Source organism: Artibeus jamaicensis, unplaced genomic scaffold (genome assembly GCF_021234435.1).
Source record: "Artibeus jamaicensis isolate MK-2021 breed Jamaican fruit bat unplaced genomic scaffold, CSHL_Jam_final contig_233, whole genome shotgun sequence".
NCBI lineage: Eukaryota > Metazoa > Chordata > Mammalia > Chiroptera > Phyllostomidae > Artibeus > Artibeus jamaicensis.
This window is the reverse complement of record NW_026521486.1, coordinates 38,347,969-38,369,407: the sequence shown is the minus strand read 5'-3', so window position 1 is coordinate 38,369,407 and position 21,439 is coordinate 38,347,969. Positions and strand designations below refer to the sequence as shown.

General features: G+C 44.8%; 1 protein-coding gene across 7 annotated transcripts in view; it reads left to right on the top strand.

Annotated features, from left to right (window-relative positions):
• The window catches only part of DENND5B (DENN domain containing 5B), a 165,659-nt gene extending 145,911 nt beyond the window's left edge, over window positions 1-19,748 (top strand). For all 7 annotated transcript variants that reach the window (XM_053662189.1, XM_053662188.1, XM_037139755.2 and 4 more), the window contains 9 exons: window positions 1,602-1,730; window positions 2,101-2,222; window positions 5,248-5,393; window positions 6,847-6,965; window positions 7,826-8,013; window positions 10,829-10,911; window positions 11,126-11,252; window positions 13,277-13,451; window positions 14,958-19,748. In XM_053662189.1, coding sequence (XP_053518164.1) covers window positions 1,602-1,730; window positions 2,101-2,222; window positions 5,248-5,393; window positions 6,847-6,965; window positions 7,826-8,013; window positions 10,829-10,911; window positions 11,126-11,252; window positions 13,277-13,451; window positions 14,958-15,141 — 1,273 coding nt within the window. In that variant the 3' untranslated portion in view covers window positions 15,142-19,748. The remainder of the gene's footprint in view (window positions 1-1,601; window positions 1,731-2,100; window positions 2,223-5,247; window positions 5,394-6,846; window positions 6,966-7,825; window positions 8,014-10,828; window positions 10,912-11,125; window positions 11,253-13,276; window positions 13,452-14,957) is intronic.
• The last annotated feature ends 1,691 nt before the right edge of the window (window positions 19,749-21,439 follow it).

Genomic DNA, 21,439 nt, shown 5'->3' with positions numbered 1-21,439 from the left:
CCTCCCGAAGAAAATGCGCACAAGTGTTTTTATGGTGGGAATGCCGACCACCACCTGAATAAAGTAGGTTTCAATCATTCAACTCCAGTGCTTCCCATTTTCCTTAAACGTGATCGTTTTTCAAATTACAGTTGTTTTCCACTTTGTCATTCTTCACCTCCTGTCGCGTGTCCAGGTACTTGTTTAAGATCAGCTGATAAAACTGGTTTCAGTAGACTTTACTGTTTCAGAATAGGAAGGACACATAGGGAAAAACTGTACAACATAAGTGCTTAACCCTCATGTAGATTCGTTTTCAGTGAATTCACTTTGAATCCACTTGGTGTTCCCGGGTCACGTCAGCCCCGGCCTGGCAGTCCCGGGCTGTCCACAGGGCTGACAGGCAGCCAGTGCTGTTTGATGGGGTCACATGTGGGTTGCCAGGTGCCTCACCGCTGCCACCAGGGTCTAAGGGGGGCCTGCTTGTCACCAGCTCTCTCAGTGCATGACCATAAGTAATGGTATCGGCCCTTTAAAAGGAAAATAAAACAAGTCTGTCGTAAATCTCGTTCTGACTTGTGTTTATGCCACCTCTTCAGTGCGCCTGCGTGATGTGCTGTACTGCTTCACATCTTGTTTTTCAAGAGTGTTTGCTTGTAAATCAGCACTGAGGGGTGAGGGCCTAAATCTTCAGATCTGAAGACTGAGAGGGAGGGAGAGAGGGAGGAAGGGAAGGAGAAATGGAGAGAGGAAGGGTGGACGAGAATTATGTGTGCCTTTTGCAGAGTAAGGCTGTTCCTTATTCTGAATGCTTAGAACCGGCAGACAGAAGGTTTTATTGCAGTATTTATTACAGCTAGGATGAGTCATTTTAGACAAAAAAAAAAATCAGGGGAGGAAAGGGCGGGTCACAATTACAAAGACTTCAGCGACTCCCTGGGGTGGATTTACGGTTACCCCTCCCTTAGGCTTGCCTCCCGCCAGTCCTTCAGGGGAAAGCAGCGACTTCTGCACGGAACACTGGTCGCCACGTCTAACACTCATTAGGGGCTTGGCCATACGGTATTTTTTTGTAGCCACATAATTTTCCAAGTATTTCAGATTTTTAAAATGTTGAATTTATCAGTGCGATACAGCTTGTCTTCTGATGCCGCAGAAAGTAAGATTTCATATTTTCCATGTGTTGTTAGGGCTGCTTGCAAATAATTGAGTGGATTAAAGTTGTGGCGGATACTAAATTAAACTATAGAACAGATATCTTTAATAAAAAGTTGAATATTCAGCCCATTTATTTTATTTTCCTTAGAGTCAGGAATAACCAGGTGACAGTTTACAGGTATCTATGAGGCTGAAATAAGGACATAACCTGCAAGAATAAATGGCTGTAAAATGCTCTATCTCAGGAGGCAGCCTGTCTGTCTGCCTGTGTTGTCTCGGTGATTCTGCTGTGGGGCTAAACGTGGGATCCAGGTGGAGCCTGAGCACGCGTAAATCATGTGCGACTCGTTGCTTCCTTTAAATATAAAAGAACTTACCTGAACAGAGTGCTGTAACCCTGCGTTCTTTTCCAGTTCAAGGTCATTCTCAGGATTTACATCTTTTCTGTTGCTGCTGTTTTTTAGGCATATTCAAAACATGAGCGAGATCAAGACTGATGTTGGACGAGCTCGGGCATGGATAAGACTGTCTCTGGAAAAGAAGCTCTTGTCCCAGCACCTCAAGCAGTTGCTCTCCAACCAACCCCTCACCAGGTAACGGATGGCCTCTTGAGGCATTTCTGTTTCTGTGACCTGTGTGCTCACAAAGCAAACTGCGTAAGTTGACAAACCGTAGTTTAATTCTTCTTACGTAACGAGAGGTCTCGAGCCGGGCAGTCCATGGCGCCATCGTGGACGCAGGCTCTTCGTCCCTCCCTACCAGGCCGTCCGCAGTGTGTTTTTCCTCTGGTACTGACCAGGTTAAAAATGTCAGCTCTGTACACGGTCACTTTTGGGAATTGTCTGTTCTTTCCAGGTTAGAGTTTGTACACAGCTTGTGTAAGGGGAGGTGTTTACTTTTAATGGAAGACATAATGAAAAACATACTGTACTGTCGTTTTGTGCTTGTCCTGCTCTTTCCTAGGAAGCTTTATAAGCGCTATGCTTTCCTACGTTGCGAAGAAGAAAGAGAACAGTTCCTTTACCATCTCCTCTCCCTCAACGCTGTGGACTACTTCTGCTTCACCAGTGTGTTCACCACGATCAGTAAGTCCGGAGAACTGACTCTTAAGTGAAGAGTTGCTCAGTGACTGATGAAATATGAGTTCATATTTCTAAAAGTGACACCACACCATAGTATAGAGAGCTAGGCACTCCCCACCCCCACCCCATCTCCCTTAAAGAGTGAAGATTGAGCCCCAGCTGCTGAAAGACAGTCCTCAGCCCCAGCCCCGTGGGGAGTGCCTCACCCAGGGGAGCCCTCCTGCCAGGGCCAGCTGGCCTCTGGGGCTGATCAGAGGGCTGGCGCAGAACTCATCGGGGGATCTGCCGAGCTCTCTGTTACAACAGCATCACAGCTCAACTTCTGGTCAGCCAGGCCTGCTCGCCTCCTCCTCTCAGGTAGATCCCAGAAGCAGCATTCTGCAGGCTGGTTTCTGACTCAGCGTCTGCCTCCCAGTGCACTCAGTCTGCAGTGCAGAATGGGGTGGATGTGAAAAGGAATGCTTTACTAAACAGTATTCTTACATCTTATCCAAACACATAAATTCAAAGATTCAGTACGTGACACAAATAAACTGCTTTAACTGAGCATCAGTAAACTCTGATGAGTCACAAAGGCTTTGGGATCTTGATGGACAGTGTAGGTCCACAGAGGAAGGAATGCTGATTGCAGATGGCTTAGTTAAATTAAAGGGTTTATTCTCTTCCCCATTACTAATTCTTATTAGCAGTAGGTCCCCTTCCTTAGTTTAGAGAATTTTTACTTGTATCAGTTTGGAGTTGTGTTCAGCTGCAAGTTTCAGAAGCTTGCAAAACACTGCTTTAAGCAAATTAGTAGTTTTATTTTTCTTACATAACAAGAAGTCTTGAGGTAGGCAGCCCGCAGTGCGCACGCAGACTCTTTGTCCCTCTCCTAGACAACCCTCACGGTCACAAGGTGGCTTTTCTCAGCCCACCTTCGAGCGGGGAGAGCAAAGGAATGCCAAGGAAAAGGTCAGAATCTGTGCTAGAAATCGTAACTTTCCAAGAAATAACAGTGAACAGCACTACCACTTCACAGGCCAGAACTGTCTAGGTTTTGTGTTTTCCAGTCTCTGGTCCAGGCAGACAAGGAAAACTGGAGTAGAAATGGTTATTGGGCCAACCCATAATATCTGTCAAGCTGCTGTTAGCCTATTAGTTTATTGCATGTATGAGAAGCTAAAATGTCATATACAGTTTTGAAAGAGAAGAAATAGGACTCCTAAGATTCTCCTTATCAGTATAGATGGACCTGGAGAACATTATGCTAAGTGAAATAAGCCAGTCAGAGAAAGATGAAAACCATATGATTTCACTCATAGGTGGAATCTAATGAACAAACTGAACTAACGAGGCAAAACAGAGACAGACTCATAGAGGGAGAGCAGATGACAGCCAGTGGGAGGGAGGTTGGGGGGCAGGGAATGAGCGAGAAGGAGAAAAGACTCGTGGATAGCAGGGTGGTGATTGCTGGGGGGAGTGGGATATAGGGGTCTGAATGGTAATGGAAAAAATATATAAGAAAGATTAAATAAATAAATAAATGAAAGGTCTTCTTTATATCTGCAGTTTCTGTTTGTGTAAGAAACTCAGTCTGAGGAATCGAGATGCTTCATAACAGACACACTCTGAGCTTAAGTCCATATTACTTTCATACCTGAAGAAATCACGGTTGTGCGTCTGCGGGCCCTTCGCAGGGCAGGCGCAGAACTGCTGCCCTAAGGGACATCCCCTGCAGCTCTTCTCATCCTGTCCCTGAAAGGAACCACAGAGGCCTGCGGCACCTAAAACCGTCCTGCACTGCCCTCTCCTGCTTTCAGTTTCAAAACCATTTGATTCTTGTGATTACTAAACCATGAACGTATAGTGTGAAAGTATAGTGTTTCCTGATATCTTCCTTTCCTTCAGCCAAAAAAAAAAAAGGGCAGAAAGGGAGGTTATTCACTCAACATAAAGACAGTGGTCTACATGAAATTAGGGAAATGAACCATTTTTCCCTTTTGTTTTCCTCATCTAAGTTTCCACACTGGACTGCAGCCCCTTTTGTGGGGCGGTGTCTGGGTACCTCGTCCAGTATAGGTTTCCATCCTACCTGTAGTGCTTTCAAGGAGGGCTTCTAACATGCCCTCTTGTGGCCAGGTGAGCAGAAATCACAAGAATACCAACAAAAAAATATTCTACTCTGCTTTTTGAAAAGGAAAACGAATGACCCTCAAGGAGAAAAATTGCTACTGTGTTTGAGCCATCCCCACTTTTTCAGGGAAAATGGAGGGAGGGTTGTAATACCTAACTGCATTGTGATTCTGCGTTTGACAGTGGACGCACAGTGACATCTAGTGGTGCCTTTGAAGAGCCTTCAGGAGAACCGGTTTCACATAGCTCTCTTCCCAGAGAGAAGAGAAAAAGTCTTGACTCTTTTCCTGGGGCCCCTTCCTTCATGAGTCACTTTAACAGCTTTCCAAGTTGTGTCTAGAATGGAGGTGCCTGCCGTTGTTATTCTTGGCTTTGCATACTGAGCTGTAAAATTGGGATGGGAAAGTTTGTAAGTACAGTGCTTTGGAGCACTGCCTAAGACCCTCAGCCCCAAGGGATAGTCACCACCCCTTCTTCATATGAAACTTATCCAGGAATTTTGCTCATTTGTACTCAGTCCTGTAAAAATCAATAAAAATGTTGAGATGAGGAAAATGCTATATAGCACCGTTAGTGTCCGTGCCTCAGGTATTCTGGGGCTGAGGCCTGCGATTGTTTACACCTGCGGTGGTGATGGACATCGCTGTGGTGGCACACACACCGTGCACACGTGCCCTGCACACTGTGATGTATGTGCTGGGAAACCACCACAAGTGCCGGGACTTAGGGCTTACAGATGCAGCCTCCCTAGTTTTCTAGACTGGGAGAGCTTGTGATCTCATCTTTTTGTCTAAGTCCATCTCGATGGGCCATAAAAAGTGAATTATCTATGAAAGCAAACAGAGTTCTTCATACTGATTTGTTATCAGGAGAATTTTATTGTAATGTTTTACTAATTTCAGCATTTTTCTTCCAGTGATTCCATATAGGTCAGTGATCATCCCCATCAAAAAGCTGAGCAATGCGATCATCACGTCGAACCCCTGGGTCTGTGTGTCGGGAGAACTGGGAGACACAGGAGTGATGCAGATTCCCAAAAACCTCCTCGAAATGACTTTCGAGGTGGGTTCAGCTTACACCCTTCTTAGGAGAAAGGGTCGTGTGTAGTTCTACACAAGGATTCCAGTTGCTCGTTTTCATTTTTCCTTAAGTCGGATAATATAAAGGAACGTGCAGGCATGCACAACCATTTTTGCGATTGTATTCCTAAAGTTTGTCATGAACACGCAAGTTTATTTTGTGTTTTTGTTACCGTTTTCATTGTTAAGCTCTGTTTTTCCACTTGTAATGGTGCCGGTGGGCCTCTTCCAGGTCCCGTTCCGTGATTTCCGTGATTCGAATGCCTTAGCGCGAACCGTTTCCCCCACAGTGGTTCTCTTCCTTACTGCAAAGTGCTCCCTGGACGCGGCCACCAGGACAGGAGAGCTGACATCCATGCTTATGGCATTTAGACCACATGGTGACATTTCTGAAGTGTATTGTAAAAAGGCCTGTCAGTGCTGTAGTTCCGAGCTCACTTGGCGAAGCATTCCCGTGTGTTTGACCTGGCGTGCAGGTTGACCCTGGCCCGTGGGAGGAAGGCAGTGCCTGCTCTTGCTCCGGGAAGGCAGTGGTCTAACCAGATGTCCTGTTCGCGTGTTACGTGCCACCTAGGAAGAGCACCTTCCACCCAGAACTCCATTTGGGCCCTTTCTGCCCAGTGACCTCGCACCTTAGCCTTTCTTGGACTTCCAAGTAGGGAACATAAACTGCTTTGTAAGTCCCATCATTGCTGTTTCCAAAGTCTGTCTCATATCGCCTGCTTCTTTCCTTCTCCGCAACCCCCACTAGTTTAAGGTGCCTCCTCCCTCACCTGAGTTGCTATGGCGCCCTCTCAACTACGATGCAAAGAAGTCAGGGGCCTTAAGCACTCATGGCCCTGATCTTCACAGCCTTCCATAGGCACTTGGGGTCTGTGATCTTTTATCAGAATTTAGTCAGCATTTATTTTTACTATTTCTATTATCACTTTCTTGCCAGGAAAGATGTTCATAACTATGCTCTTTTTTAACAGCTTCAAAGACCTCTAGTAGATCAAGTTTGAGGTCAGTTTCACCTTAGTATTTTATTAGAAACAGAAAAATAACTGTCAGTGATTTTTAATATCTGCAGTTGTTTTTCTGATTTCTTTGTAACTGAGTCTAAATTGCATCCTTTTTCTGGTTCTTGGAATTCTTCTCATGCTTTAAGGCACAAGTCACTGTCTGTGCGATGTTCCTTGCTTCCCCGGTTAGAAATCGTTGTTCCTTCCCAGTGTTCTACCACCTGTTCACTTCTCTCGTCTGGCACCTGTGCAGTCCCCTCATTAGGTAGCTAATGTCCACTTGTCTCTCGCTCATCAGATGCACATATGCTTCTCCGGGGCATAGCAGAGCACACGTCAGGCAGAGTGCGTCCTCTGCAGTTGAGTTAGGTGGAGCTGGGAGGCAGTGGGATGGGGTCGGGTACTGAGTAACCTGTGGTCCTGTCCCTGCAGTGCCAGAACTTGGGGAAGCTGACCACGGTGCAGATTGGTCATGATAACTCGGGGCTGTTAGCCAAGTGGCTAGTGGATTGTGTCATGGTCAGAAATGAAATCACAGGACATACATACAGGTAAGTAAATGTCCTTGGGAGGTCAGAATTCTTATTTTGAGACTCTTCAAACAAGAAAAGGTTAAGAATTGTCTTCTTTCTAAGGCTTTCCCACTGCCTTCTGTATCTTAGTTTAGTTGTGGGGGTGGTTTTATTTAATGGTTTGTTTATGTGTTACAAAATTACCCCCCAAATACTTAGATAAACAAATTGTGTTTGCTGCTAATCCTCAGGTCACAAGTGTTGCTTATTGTATTGAAAAAGATTGCTGTAACTCTGATAGAAAGAAAAAAGAGAAGCTTAAAACAAGTTCAGTAAGAGGAAGGCTCTTTTAGACTGAGCTGGTTAGAGCTGAAACTGCTCTCTGGGCACCTTCTCCTCTTCTGCAGCTTTTAAGTTTGACATTAATTTATAGCCTCTTGAGAATATTCTTCTAGAATGAAGCACAAAACTTTAATATGTCAGATATGAGAAGATATAAAATTATTTTAATTAGGTTCAGTGTGATAACAATCTATAGTTATGTAAAGGATGCATAAGAGAGAATGCCTTCATTATTTAGAGAGATTTATACTGAAGTGTTTTAGATGTAAAATGCCCTAGTGTGTGTAACTTTAAAATACTTCAACAAAAACGAAGCGTATAGCAAAATGTTACATCTAGGTGGTAAGAATACAGGTGTTGGTTATACTGTTCTTCTACTTTTCCGTGTTTGAAATTTTGCATGATTAAAAGAAACAACCCACAGGCACTAAAATGATGGACTTTACCCATGGTGCTATTTTTAAAGTTTTGAATAAAGCTAGTACAACAGTGGTGATTTGAAGTGTGTGTGTGTGTGTGTGTGTGTGTGTGTGTGTGTGTGTGTTTTGTCCTGCTAGGTTCCCCTGTGGGCGGTGGCTGGGGAAGGGCATTGATGACGGAAGCCTGGAGAGGATCCTTATTGGAGAGCTGATGGCATCGGCAGCCGACGAGGACCCGGTAAAGCAGTGCCGGACGCCCCCGCAGCAGAAGTCCCCCACCACGGCCAGGAGACTTAGCATCACTTCACTAACAGGAAAAGTCACCAGTAAGTAGTTGGGTTTTTAATTTTTCAACATGTCTCAAATGTTGCAGGTGTCATACGGCCGTTTCACAGAAAGCTGTCACATTTATGAATTATAATAGGGAGGTTAGAAAGAAGAAAGCTGCCCTGGCTGAGGTGGCTTAGTGGATTGAGTACCAGCCTGTGAACCAAAGGGTCACCAGTTCGATTCCCAGTCAGGGCACATGCCTGGGTTGTGGGCCAGGTCCCCAGTGGGGGGCAGCGCAAGAGGCAACCACACATTGATGTTTCTCTCCCTCTTTTTCTCCCTTCCCTTCTGTCTAAAAATAAATAAATAAAATCTTTTAAAAATAAAAAAGAAGAAAGCTGAAAAAATTAATTTGGGAGAAGGGACTTTAGAAAGGGAGGGAGGAGAAGAAAATAAGGCAAGACATTACAAATAATGAAAAGCCTGAAGAATTTAGATGTTAAAATTTAATGCAATTGCATGCTTTGTTTCAATTAAGCTATGGAAATATGAATAAATATTTTGCCTGAAACCTCAAAGAGGAATGAGGACAGTGTTGTGTTACATACTCTTAGATGGCCACATTTAGCTGTCTGGAGCCCCTTATTCTAAGAGAGATTCTAAAAATTCCCCCCCCCCCCGCAGCTTCATACAGAAGTGATGACAGAAGACACTATTTATAAAGGAGTGAGTTCTGTGGGTAGGGATACTGTGTTCACAGGCCATTTTTACTAATTCAGTAAACTCCTAATTTATTCTAAGTTGGGCTTTAGCAGGCTGAATAATGTCTCCCTGGGATATCAGATCCTAACCCCTAGAATCTGTAAATACTACTTAATTGGAAAAAGGTGTGATTAAGTTAAGGATTTTGAGACACAGAGATTATCCCGGATTATCCAGGTGGGCCCTAAGTGCCCTCACAGGTGTTCTGATGAGAGAGAGGCAGCGGTAAGTCAGACACAGAGAAGACAGTGCAGGGACCGAGGCAGAAACCGGAGTGATGCGGCCCGAAGCCTCAGCACACTCACTGGCGGCCACCGGCTTGAAGAGGCAAGGAGCATGTTCTTCCGTGGAGCCTCGGGAGGGGGCACGGCCCTGCTCACACCGACTTCTGTCCTGCAGAACTGGGGCAGAATAAACTTCCATTGTTTTAAGCCACCAAGGTTGTGGCATTCTGTCACAGGAGCCACAGAAAGCTAATGCAGAGGCGGTGTGATTTAGTGGAAGTTTACAAACGCTTATCAGTGACTTGGTTTGGTTTTAGCTGTGGACAGTAACTGTAAGAATAACAGAAGTACCTAAGAGGTCCTTGGTTTATTAACAAAGCAATTTCCTTAGTTTTAATCCCAGTCCACCTGTTAACACGTGGCGATATATTCACTAGTAAAATTATGTTATATAAACCCCCCCCTATTCTTTCTTAAATTACTCCCCTGATCCATAAATCCTTTCTGTAGTCAGAAATAAAATGCACAGAATGTACCCACCAGAATAGATCAAACGTGAAAGACTGGGGAAGTGAGTGTGGCTGTGGATAGAGCACAGTGGAGTGCTCACACGTTGCTCGTGGGAGTGTGGAAGGAAAAGCAGTTTGGCAGTTTCTTATGAAGGTATACATGCATTTACCATGTACTTGACCCCACAATCCTACTCTTAGATATTTACCCAAGAGGAACGAATACAGATATCTACGCTGAGACATGCACTGGATGTTCATAGCAGTTTCATTCATGTAGTCAGAATGGAAACAGCCCACCCTGGCTGGTGTGGCTGTGGATTGAGTGCTGCCTGCAAAACAAAGGGTCGCCAGTTTGATTCCCAGTCAGGGCACGTGCCTGGGTTGTGGGCCAGGTCCCGGGCGCACTAGAGGCAACCACACACTGATGTTTAAAAAGAAAAAAGAATGGAAACAGCCCTACTGTCCACAGCTGGTGAATGGATAAACAAATTGCGGTACACCTGCTCAAGGGGGTACTTCCCAGCTGTAGGTAAAAGGGAGCAAACTGTTGATGCGTCTTAGAGCCTGGGCGAATCACAAAAACGTGCCGCTTAGTGAGAGAAACCAGATGCAGAGGACTAGGTACTGTAGGGTTCCTTCTGGATTAAGTTCTAAAAAGCAATGTAATAGTGGTAGAAGGCAGATCAGCAGCTGCCAGAGTGGAGAACTGGGGAACAGGACTGGCTGACTCGGGGCACAGGGCGCTTTTTGGGGTGGGGCGGTGGGAGTTTTCTGTGTTAGGATTGTGGGGTGGTGGTTACATGGCCACATCGCTATCAAAGCTAACCAGATCACACAGTTAAAGTTGTTGGATTTGTTGTGTGCAATACCTTAATTATGCTGATTTAAAACTAAGAAATAGGTTTCACCTCATCCTATCCAATTGTACAGCTTCTGAATCAGTTCGGTTTCGTGCGGTAGTGCTGTTTTGAGAAAGCTTATTTTACCCTAGCACTTTTGATAGGCACCGTGCCGGGAGATTTACACCTAATATCTCATTCAGTTTTCCCAGCGACCCATGCGTGACGTGTGTGTTTCCCCTATTTTAGATTGAGGAAAGTCAAACTCGGAGTGAAACATTTGACCAGGGTTATAGATTAATGGGGTAAGGCTGGGGTTTAAATCTAGGGGTCCCTTGGATTCTTTTTCATTGTGTTCTTTTCCAAGATGCCTCTCGCTTGGCCAAACTGACCCTAGGCAAGTTTTTGGAGCCCCTGGCAAGGCCAGCCCGCGTGTTGGAGTGCTGCCTGCGTAGGTGGACGCAGCTGATAACCCATAGTTGTTTGGTTTATCTCCCTCTTGTGAGGATTCAACCCTTGTTTACTGTTTTTCAGAACCCAATGCTGGGCAGATCCAAGAAGGGATCGGAGAAGCCGTGAACAACATTGTGAAACATTTTCACAAACCTGAAAAAGAGGTATGACGAGCTGTAAAACTTAGACAGTAGGGTTTTGAAACCACTTTTAATCATGATACGCAAGGCAAATCAGGGTGTTTTAGTTTTCACTTGTAAGCCTTCTAATAGCTGCAGAGCCGTGCTTCATGGCTCCCCTCAGCACTCGTTTCTCTAGCGCGTTTCTTAAACACGGGCGCGGCGGGTAACTTCCGGCCCCGTGTGTCGTGTCCCACAGAGAGGAAGCCTCACGGTGCTGCTGTGTGGGGAGAACGGCCTGGTGGCGGCCCTCGAACAAGTTTTCCACCACGGGTTCAAATCCGCCCGCATCTTCCACAAGAACGTCTTCATCTGGGACTTCATAGGTGAGTGTCGGCAGATGGATGTTGTTACAAGGTCATGGAGATGCTTCTTAGAAAACTCAAAAACCCAGGCATTGAGCAAACAAGGGTTAGTGATAAGGGACTGTGTTGTTGGTTGTTGTTTTTTTTTAAATAAATATCAAATAATCACCATCCTTGCATTTCATTTAGTTAACAAATATTTATACTGTCCACCATATTCCAGACACTATTCTCGATGTTTAACATACTTATCAAGATGTAACAAAACAAGCCCTGGCTGGTGTGGCTCAGTGGATTGAGCACCAGCCTGCAAACAGAAAGGTCACCGGTTTGATTCCCAGTCAGGGCACATGCCTGGGTTGTGGGCCAGGTCACCAGCTGGGGGCAAACAAGAGGCAACCGATTGATGTATCTCTCAAGTGTCAGTGTTTGTCTCCCTTCCTCCTCCCTCCCCCCCTCTCTAAAAATAAATAAAATCTGTTTTAAAAAAAGGTAAAGCACAAATTCCCGTGGTCAATCAGGGAGGACAAATCATACACAAAAACAGAACAAACGTGCAGTTTATCTAGTACGGTAGAAGGGGATCGCTGATACCTGGAAAAAGTGAGACATGGCGAGAGGACACGGAGTGGCAAGGGCTCTTTTAATGGGGTGGCTGGAGGCTTATCGGTTGACAAGGCGGCCTTTGAACAGAGGCTGTGAGGAAGCGAAGAGTAAGCCGTGGGAGTGTGTGGAAGGAGAGCACGCAGGCTGTGGCCAGGGCCGGGCTCGTGCCCCGGGTGGGAGTGCACCTGGCCTCCTCGTGGAGGAGCAGGGCCGTCAGGGACCGGGCAGAGTGAGGGTGAGAGAAAGGCTGTTTGGGGAGCGGGGTGTTGGGTAGAGCCTTCTAGTCTTCCACTGGGAGGACCTGGGTCGTGACCCTGAATGAGGTAGGAGGTTGTTGGGAAGGTTCGGGTACCACATGTTTCAGAAGCATGGCTCTCGCTCTCTGCTGTCCGATACGGCAGCCACTGGCCACATGTGGCTATTTAAACTTGCACCGATTTCATTTAAATGTAAAGTTCGCTTCCCTCATCACCCAGCCTGTAGCTACCAGTTGGACCTTACAGATGGAGACATTTCCATCATCACAGAAAGGTCCACAGGAGTGTGCTGCTCTAGCTTGCTAAGCTCTCTTCTTTACTTTGGTATGCAGTTCTCCTAGAATTTCCAGTTTCTTTCAAGGGGTGATTAACCGCTTGTGTTTTGTAAATAAGGTCTAGATGAAGTAGTTGATTTCATCTAATTTAGAATTTTGGGGGCCCTAGCTGGCATAGCTCAGTGGATTGAGCGCGGGGCCTGCGAACCAAAGGATTGCGGTTTGATTCCCAGTCAGGGCACATGCCTAGGTTGCAGGCCAGTTCCCAGCAGGGGACGCACGAGAGGCAACCATACATTGATATTTCTCTCCCTCCCTTTCCCTCTAAAGATAAATAAATAAAATATATTTTTAAAGAATTTTTGTATGAAAGAAGGAAAATGGACAGATTAGGACCCTGGAAATGATATTTTTTCCTTCTGGAAGGCCCAGGCTATTGCTCCTGCTTTCTATATGTGCACACCCCTCCTTCTCAGAGGTACTGATCCCACTTCATTTCGGAGATGTTGCTGCAGAGCGTTGGCCTGCCTCCCGGGAGCTGGGACGGGGCAGTGTCTCTGCTTGACTCCTACGAGGTTCCAGCCTTAACAGAGGAGTCTGTTTTTATTTTCCTTCTTTTTTCCCAATGATCATTTCTTAAAGTTATTCTAAAGAGAAGTAAACATTTTCCAGCCTTCTAAAATTCAGTCTAGATTAGAAACTAAACTCCCAGGAACATATTATGCCACCATGAACCAGGGACCTCGAATTCATTGTGAAACCCATGACAAAGTAATGATTTTGGTTTCAGCACTGGCTGTGATACAAAGAAAACAGCATTAGTGTCTCAAAAATAAACCTAGTGATTAATCTTTCTATTATGAAGTGTTGATGTGTATTTTGATGTGATTCCGACTTCCTTCCCCAGAGAGAGCGGTTGCTTATTTTGAAACCACTGACCAGATCCTGGACAGCGGAGATGATGTCCTTATTCCAAAATCATCCTGCAAAACGTTCTGCCACTATGTAAATGCTATTAATACTGCACCCAGGAATATTGGGAAGGACGGCAAATTCCAGATTTTAGTTTGCCTCGGAACACGGTAAAGCCAGTTCTTGACTTTCACTGTCTTTGTTTACGTGTTGAACAAGAGTCCAGAGAGGGTTAAACCAGACCGTGCCCTTCCCCCAGCTTCTCCGGGGTTTCTTTCCTTCCAGGTTTCATTACCAGACTGCCGTTTATTGGGTACTTGCTATGTGTTGGGTAAAGACTGCTAAGTACTTCACATTATCCTACTGAATCCAGTGAAATAATGAAACCAAGTAGTGGTTCGCCATCACCACTACTTGAAATAGCAACCAGTATCCTCACCGTATAGAGGAGAAAATAGAAAATGGATGAAGCACATAGAAGTTAACAAACTTTCCCAAGGTCACACAGCTAGAAAGAGGTGAGGCCAAGATTCACCCCGAGTCTCACTCCAGAGCCCAGGCGCTCAGCCGGTCCAGTCTCCTGGTTCCAGCAATGGGTGGCAGGCAGGTTCGTGGATAGTTGTGCACACGTGTAGGGCTTGGTGGTGTACATACACCACCATAGTGAATTTAGTAACATTGCGAAATTCTTGCTATATAGTTTTCTCTTGAAGACAATTTTCTACCCCTTTATTTCTTCAAAATGACAAATATGAGCTATATAAACTCATTAATTTTAAAATGGCTCTCAGAATTGTAAGAAATGAAACACAGAAACCTTTGGAAGTTGTGTCTACACTGTTTGTTTCCTTCTAAACTGTAGAGCCCCAAGGAGAGATGCAGGTTGTCTGTTACGGTTGTCTTTGCAGTAGAAGGCATGTCGAAGGATGTTCAGTAAGGACATCTTTGGTACTTAGAGACAGCCAGTTAATGTCAGAGTTTAATCAAAAAACACTGAAGACTGGGGTTTTTGTCCTCTTCCTGAAACAACTGGTTTATAGAACTGAGTTCTAAATTTCTTCTTAACAAAAGGGGCCCAGTTTCAGCTGTGCTCTTAAAGTTCCTTTTGAACACCATCCTTATCATCTTTTACATCTTCACTGTTCTGATTTACTAGGCCAACGCAACCCCTCTTTTGGTTTATAAAATCTACTTAGCGTTCTGCTTTGATTTTGTTCCTTACCTTGTTATTTGTGTAAGTTGTTTTTTGTGTTTTTTTAAAGCTAATCCCTACTATTAAGTCCCTACTATTTGTAGTCTTTCTTTCCGGAAGGTTAGTAGAGTTTGGCGTCCCTGCCACAGATGCCTAAGTAACACCCCAGAAGAAAGGAAGTCCACAGTTTCACTCTGCCTCTTTTTAAAAGTGGTAAATCCGAATAGAGAATTTCCTTAATGTGCAGAAATTCCCATGGCCTGTTTGCCCAGGTCTGCTTTTAGAATTTGGTGGGTGTTCCCACTGGCTCACACTGTCTTGTTACTGCACCTTTGTAACCGGTAAATGCCCAGCTCCTTGACTTCGGTTTCCTCTCTGCTGAGGAAGCCACCACCTTCCCGTGGAAAGCTGCAGTATGTGCCTTGTTCCGCAGCAGGGCCAGCTGCCAGCCGCACTCAGGACTTATTTCTGTTTGGGCCTGTAGGGACCGCCTGCTCCCGCAGTGGATTCCGCTGTTAGCCGAGTGTCCTGCCATTACCCGAATGTATGAAGAGAGTGCCCTCCTGCGGGACCGCATGACCGTCAACTCCCTCATCCGCATTCTGCAGACCATTCAGGACTTCACCATAGTCTTAGAAGGATCCCTCATCAAAGGAGTGGACGTGTAACCCAGCTGGCTAGACACTCAGTCCAGACCCCTGCTCCTGACCTCCCGTCTGGGACCCATTCGGACTTGTCTGACAGGCAGTGGGCCGCTGCAGGGGGCGGCGCACCCTGCCCCCGCCCACGAGCAGTCCTCACACCACAGACAAGGCAAAATGCTGTATTGTAGTTCGTTTGAACCAGGAATTTAGTATCAGATAGAGTATTTTCATGTGTTAGATGTGTGTAAATATGCTATCTTCTTTAAGAAATTATATTACTCTAATAAGATACTTTTCTTAGATTGAAGATTCCTGTGATTTAAAATAAGTAGCTTAAAAGCTTTGGGAGTTGGGGGGAAGAGTGGTGCTAGTCAGGAAGAAGCCAGCAAACATGTGAATAGAGGGCAGCCCAGCCGGGCTTTTTTCCTCCTGGAATCACAAAGGAACCCAGAATGCATTGCTGGGTCCAAGCCATGGACCCTGGAGGCGGACCCTTGGCATGTGAACGTAAACAGCTCTACCTACTGTACGGGGACGGTCCTCACTTGTATTTTTTAAGTTGCAAATGGTTTCATTCATATGACTTGAGTCACTTTTCCAAAAATTTTTTATCGGCACAAGATGAAGATATAATTCAAATACTTAAAATACTGAACCCCAGGAGTTTGGCTTAACTGGAAAGAGAATACACAAAGCCCTGAGAAGTGTGTTAAATTGTGGGATTATACCTTCTTTACAGTTCGGAAAGATTAGCCTAGACTAACTTCATTCTTTGCATTTTTATTCTTGTTATTGGAGGTACTTTGGGCAGATGTGAATTTCGAAGTGTTGGCCTCATAGTCATAACGACTGCAAACAGCAATGCGATTCTGTACTTTTTATTTGGCCACCTAAACCCTGCAGTGGTCCCTTACCTCTGAAGAGTAACCATAAACCCGTCTTTGTTTGGTTCCCAACGCCTCCTCCCCTCTCCCGTGCCCATCCCCCTCTCAGGAAATGGAAGGAATTTCAGAGAAGGAGGAGGGCTTTGTGTGGCTTGGAATGTTTTTGTGAAAGTATTTGTTGACCAAGATAATGCAAATAACAGAAGGGGAGAGAAAGAACAAGCCCTTTCTGGGCGTTTGGGGCAAGCTTTACGCTCCTTTGTGAGCAGGGGTAGTAGTGTCAGACGACTGGCCCACGGGAGGTGAAAGCCAGTACGGCACAGACGGCAAAATGCGAGGGAAACGAGACGCAGCGGTTTTCAAAGACCAAATGTTATGAGTAACTTTCCAGCTTGATGTTGTATGAGAAAGTTAAACAAATGTGGTGTTAGCTAGTTACCTTACGTCTTCATCATACAGGAGGTCCTGTAATTAGGCTTTTTGCACATCGTTAGCAGTGAAATTGCCTCAGCAGAGCTTTGGGTTTTATTCCCAGTTGTGGCCGAGATGCAAAGCCATGGCCTGTCAGGACCCTCGTGTGATCCGAGGGCCCTGGTTGGTGTCGGCCCTGGTGGAACACCAGCCAACAGTGGTGTTGCCCTGATTTCCTGGAGGAAGAAACTCGTGAAGCAAGTACCTCACTCCCTTTATCTGACTCTTCAGCCAGGCCAGCCAAGGGACACCTCCTTTTGATGCGCGACTTAGTTCTTGAGGGGGAAAGGGGTTGAAGAATTTAGAAACCATGGAAAGGGTTTAAGGCGGTGGTTCTGGGTGACTTGGGGGACCAGAGGTGGGTTTGCTTGAGGCTAAAGCACGTCTTTGGTGGCGTGGCTGTTCAGAGACATGGAAATTCTTCAATGGGAGGCGTCACAAGCCTGTTTTGCACCAGGCCCTTACCGTGGTTCAGTGATCGGGAACCAGAGAACGATCCAATCGAGCGATTTGTTCTTACTGCCTTTTCCATGAGGCCATGCTTCTGACACACTCCGGCAACCCGGGACATGACTTAGTTAGACTGAGCCGACTCGTCCCGCCTTCTCATTTTATAGGTGGGAACACTTCAGGATTAGAGAGATCAAGTACTCCCAGAGCTGGTCAGCGACAACACAGAGCCTAGAGTCACGTTGCTTTATTCCACGAGGCCGTGTGGGACCGGCCTCCAGAGCACTCATCCATCCATCCGGGTAGCCCTCTGCCCTCAGATCTTCAGGCATTCACTACAGGCAGGAAATAAGGGTTGATGTTCCTGCCTAATAACCACTTACAAGGATTAATATTCACTTTAACAAATTATTCACAAGTAGTAAAAACTGGGAGAAAATTCGATTTGGGGGTCTGTGAATAAAACCATGACCTTAAAAGGTAATGCCCACAGAGTTATTATCCCTAAAGTTTTATCCACTTTGTGTAGTATAACTGTAACGGTGATGCCACCGATGTCCAGAGAGAGAGACACACCCCCCACCAGGCCAGGCCCCTTGAAGTGGCCGCCCTGGGAACCCGTACATCTCAGTGCAGTGAAGACAGCAGTGTGCTAAGCAGCTGAGCCCGGGAGGAGCTCTTCCTGAGCTGCTGGAAAGGCCGGCAGCCCCTGGGATCCAAGCCGATGAATAAAAAGGACACTCAAGCAGAGTTTGAGTAACACAAGAGACACAATTTTAAAGAAACGAGGTTTAGTTCTTACGTGGCTTCTGCCTGTCTCTGGGCCAACACCCAAGGGCTGTGAGCAGGGCGACAGCGGATTCCACAGAAAAACGCGCACAGCCTTCCACGCCGACTCTGGGAGGGGCCGGTCCCTTTAAGAGGTATCCTTTCTGTTATGTTTATTTTTAAAGTTAGTATATGGCTTTATCATCACACCTCAAAGGTAAATAAAGAGCAATTTTGTAATTGACATTTTTCCCTCAAAATAAATGAGAAGGAATGTCTGGGACCGTAATTAGTAGTTTTGCATAGTAATGGCTTAAAAAGAAATCGTTTTAAAATTACATCGCCAAAAATAGTACTTCTTGAAAACCTTTTCTTAGGCATTTTTCAAGTGGCCTGAAACTCCTAGCCTGACCCTTTGCAGCACAGCAGCGTCACCCCCCACGGCAGTGTTGGCGTTTTGCATGAGACCCCACAGCTGGGCCCTGCCAGGGCCCATCAGCACCTTGACATTGACTCAGGCGCAGGGTCCAGTCGTGTAGAAAAGTGAGGCTCCAGGTGGCGGAAAACAGGCTACGAGGGAAAAAAAATAAAAAAGGCCTCCCCGCCCTCCCCGCCCTCCTTCCCACTGGGGGCAAGAATTTCACATAAGTAACAAAAAACCTGTAAAAGTTTACGATTTCCCTCTAAAATTCATTTTAAATGTTTCACAGATTTTTGTACCTTTTGTAACCCTGTGGTATTTACTTTACCGTGGCTTTTTAAAAAATTATTTTCATGAACTTCTGTCCCACTCAATGAGTGATATGGGGGAGATACTGAATTGCTTATATTTCCTTTTTTGGCAATAAATCGCTGTTGTATGTACATGTAAGTGAAAGGGGTAGAGATGATGCATAACAGTTTGTGTGTTGTCAAGGTTGACACCTCCAGATGTTTCAAAACATGAGGCAACAGACAGGGACCTCAGATCCCCAGGGAAATATTTCGACAGCAGTGGGAGTATAACTCTTCATAATGAACGGCTCTCTGCTAAGAATTAGGATTTTTCAGAAGATTTTTTATTTTGAGAACTGTGAGTGTTTTCTCTGTGAGGTTTACAGAAACAGTCCATCCTTTTCACCGTGTTGAAAGGACAATCGGAACCTTCGCTATTTCTGTTTCAGTGTTAAAGCGCCTTCGTTGATGGAGAACACAGTCTTCTGCTCCTCGTTGCTTTCTTAAAGTGAATCCTCTTTCAGGGTCATCTTTGTCTTCTGAAGTCCCTGGTTCTTAGGTTAAGTAGTCATCACATTACCATTTAGCTTAATAGGAGACAGAAGCAAATAATAAACTATTAGGCCCCTTATTCCTATTAAATGCATTTCTACATCTCTTCATTCAAACCGATTTCCAAGCTTTTTGAAGAGAGTGTCGATGGAGTATGCTCAAAATAACTCAAGGAGAACCTCGCCCTTCATGTCTTTCTAGAACTGATCGTCCTCCAAGGACGAAGTAACAGTCGACTCCAGAAAGGCGTGACGCTGAGCAATGAACACCAGAGTGAAAAATACCAAAATCGCTCTCCTCCTTTGGAAAAAGTAATCCTCCTCATTTGAAGGAATCCAGGGTATCCTTGGGTTATGTGGGAAGGGACTGTACTTGACTCAGTCACCTGAATGTATTCTGTGTGGCTCATCTTTACCCCAGACACTGAATCTTCTTGACACAGAGGTGTGGGAAGGAATGCCTGTTGTCAATCAACTGAAGGTGTTAAACATACAGAAAACATCCTCTATGTTATACTTGAACCATGTATAAATGTACCCTGTGTATCTTTTTAACAAATGAGCATTTCTGCATTTAAATTATATTGTTTTCCTGTATATTATTAACAAAATGCATCAGAACTGGATTTTTTTCCTCATCTGAACATAATATAAAACTTAAAGAGTATTGTGATTTCAAGCACTTTAGCATACATATGAGAGACACTGATGTGGGTTTTTCAGGTTTTAGAGTACATTTAAATTTGACTTTTCATGCTTTGTTCTTTACAATAAAACTGTGGGGTTGATACTTTGTTTTGCTTCGTTATTGTAGAATCATAATACTGACTGTTTAACAGAGCCTGTGAAGTCAGAGAGTAGAGAGAGAAAACCAAGATCATTAAGTGGTAAAAGCACAGCCAGCTGGCAGCTGGTTATCCAGAAGGGGTGAAAAGTAGATACTGATACAGGCGTGGGTCTCCAGTTCACATCATACCAAAACCCAATTCTTAGCGGTTTAACTGAAACTTAAAAGACAAAACAAAATTTTTGTGAGAAAATACAGAATATAAACTTGGGAAAGTGAAGGATTTTTTAAACAAGACACTCAAAAATAATTAGCTTATAGTCCGTGGTGAAAATAGAAGGCAAAGATTCATTGATTATCACTATGTGTTAAGCATTGCTTTAGATTATGGGCATATATCAGTTTAAACATACAACTACATCAAGTGCCTGCTGTCACGGAGTTTATATTCTCATGGAGGAGTTACACAATAAACATGGTAAATAAGTAGTACATATAGTAGTATAATAATATAACAAGCAAAGAACAGGGATTGAAGGTATGGTTGGGGCTCCTTGGAGCTGGACTGCAGTTATAAGTGTGTTATGTAGGGACTGTCTCACTGAAAATGAAGTTGTCTTGCCCTGGCCAGGGACTTCAGTTGGTTGGAGCATGGTCCCCTACACCGAGGCTGCAGGGCCTACCCTGGTCGGGGCCCACACCAGAAGCACCCAGTGTTTGCATGGATGAGCGGAGCAGCGGACCGATGTTTCTCACTCTCCGCCTCCCACCCCCCAAAATTAATAAATAGAAAAGTGAAGTTGCCCTTAGCTGAGATTGGAAGAAATATAGGAGAAATAAGTTTGCAGGAGGAATATGAAGAGCTTTCAGACACAAGTTTGGAGTGCCTTTTGCACATCCAAGTAGAGATGCTGAGTAGCGAGTTGCACATATGAATCGGTAGTTCAGGGGAGACCAAGGGTATATTGGTCGGGATCCAATCAAGAGACAGAAACCGATGCATTTTGAACAGGAGTACTCTAATGTAAAGAATTGTGTATTAAGACTTTTCCAGAGAAACAACCAATAGTATATACATACAAATATAGACAAATTCATTTTAAGTAATTGGCTCAAGTAATTATAGAAGCTTAGTAATCGAAAATCCACATGGTGGGCAGGCTGGAGACCCAGGGAAGAGATGCAGTTCAAATTCAAAGGCAATCTGCTAGCAGAATTTCTTGCTCAGAGAAACTCAGTCTTTGCTTTATCAAGGCCTTCAACTGATTGGATGATGCCCCCACATTATGGAGGGTAATCTGCTTTACTTAATGTTCACTGGTGTAGTGTTAACCTCATTTAAAAAGAAAAAGAAATATCTTTATAAAAACATCCAGAATAATGTTTTACCAAATATAGACACCATGACCCAGCCAAGTGGACACTAACCATCACAGCCCTGGCTGGTGTGGCTGAGTGGCTTCAGCGCCAGTCGGTGAACCGAAAGGTTACTGGTTTGATTCCCAGTCAGGGCATATGCCTGGGGTGCAGGCCAGGTCCCCAGCTGGGGACATGCGAGAGGTAATCGATCATTGTATCTCTTGTACATCAATGTGTCTCTCCCTGTCTTTCTCCCTTCCCCTTTCTCTAAAAATAAATATTTTTTAATTAACTATCACAAACTATAAAAAAAAAATGGAATAATGGAGGATTTGCTA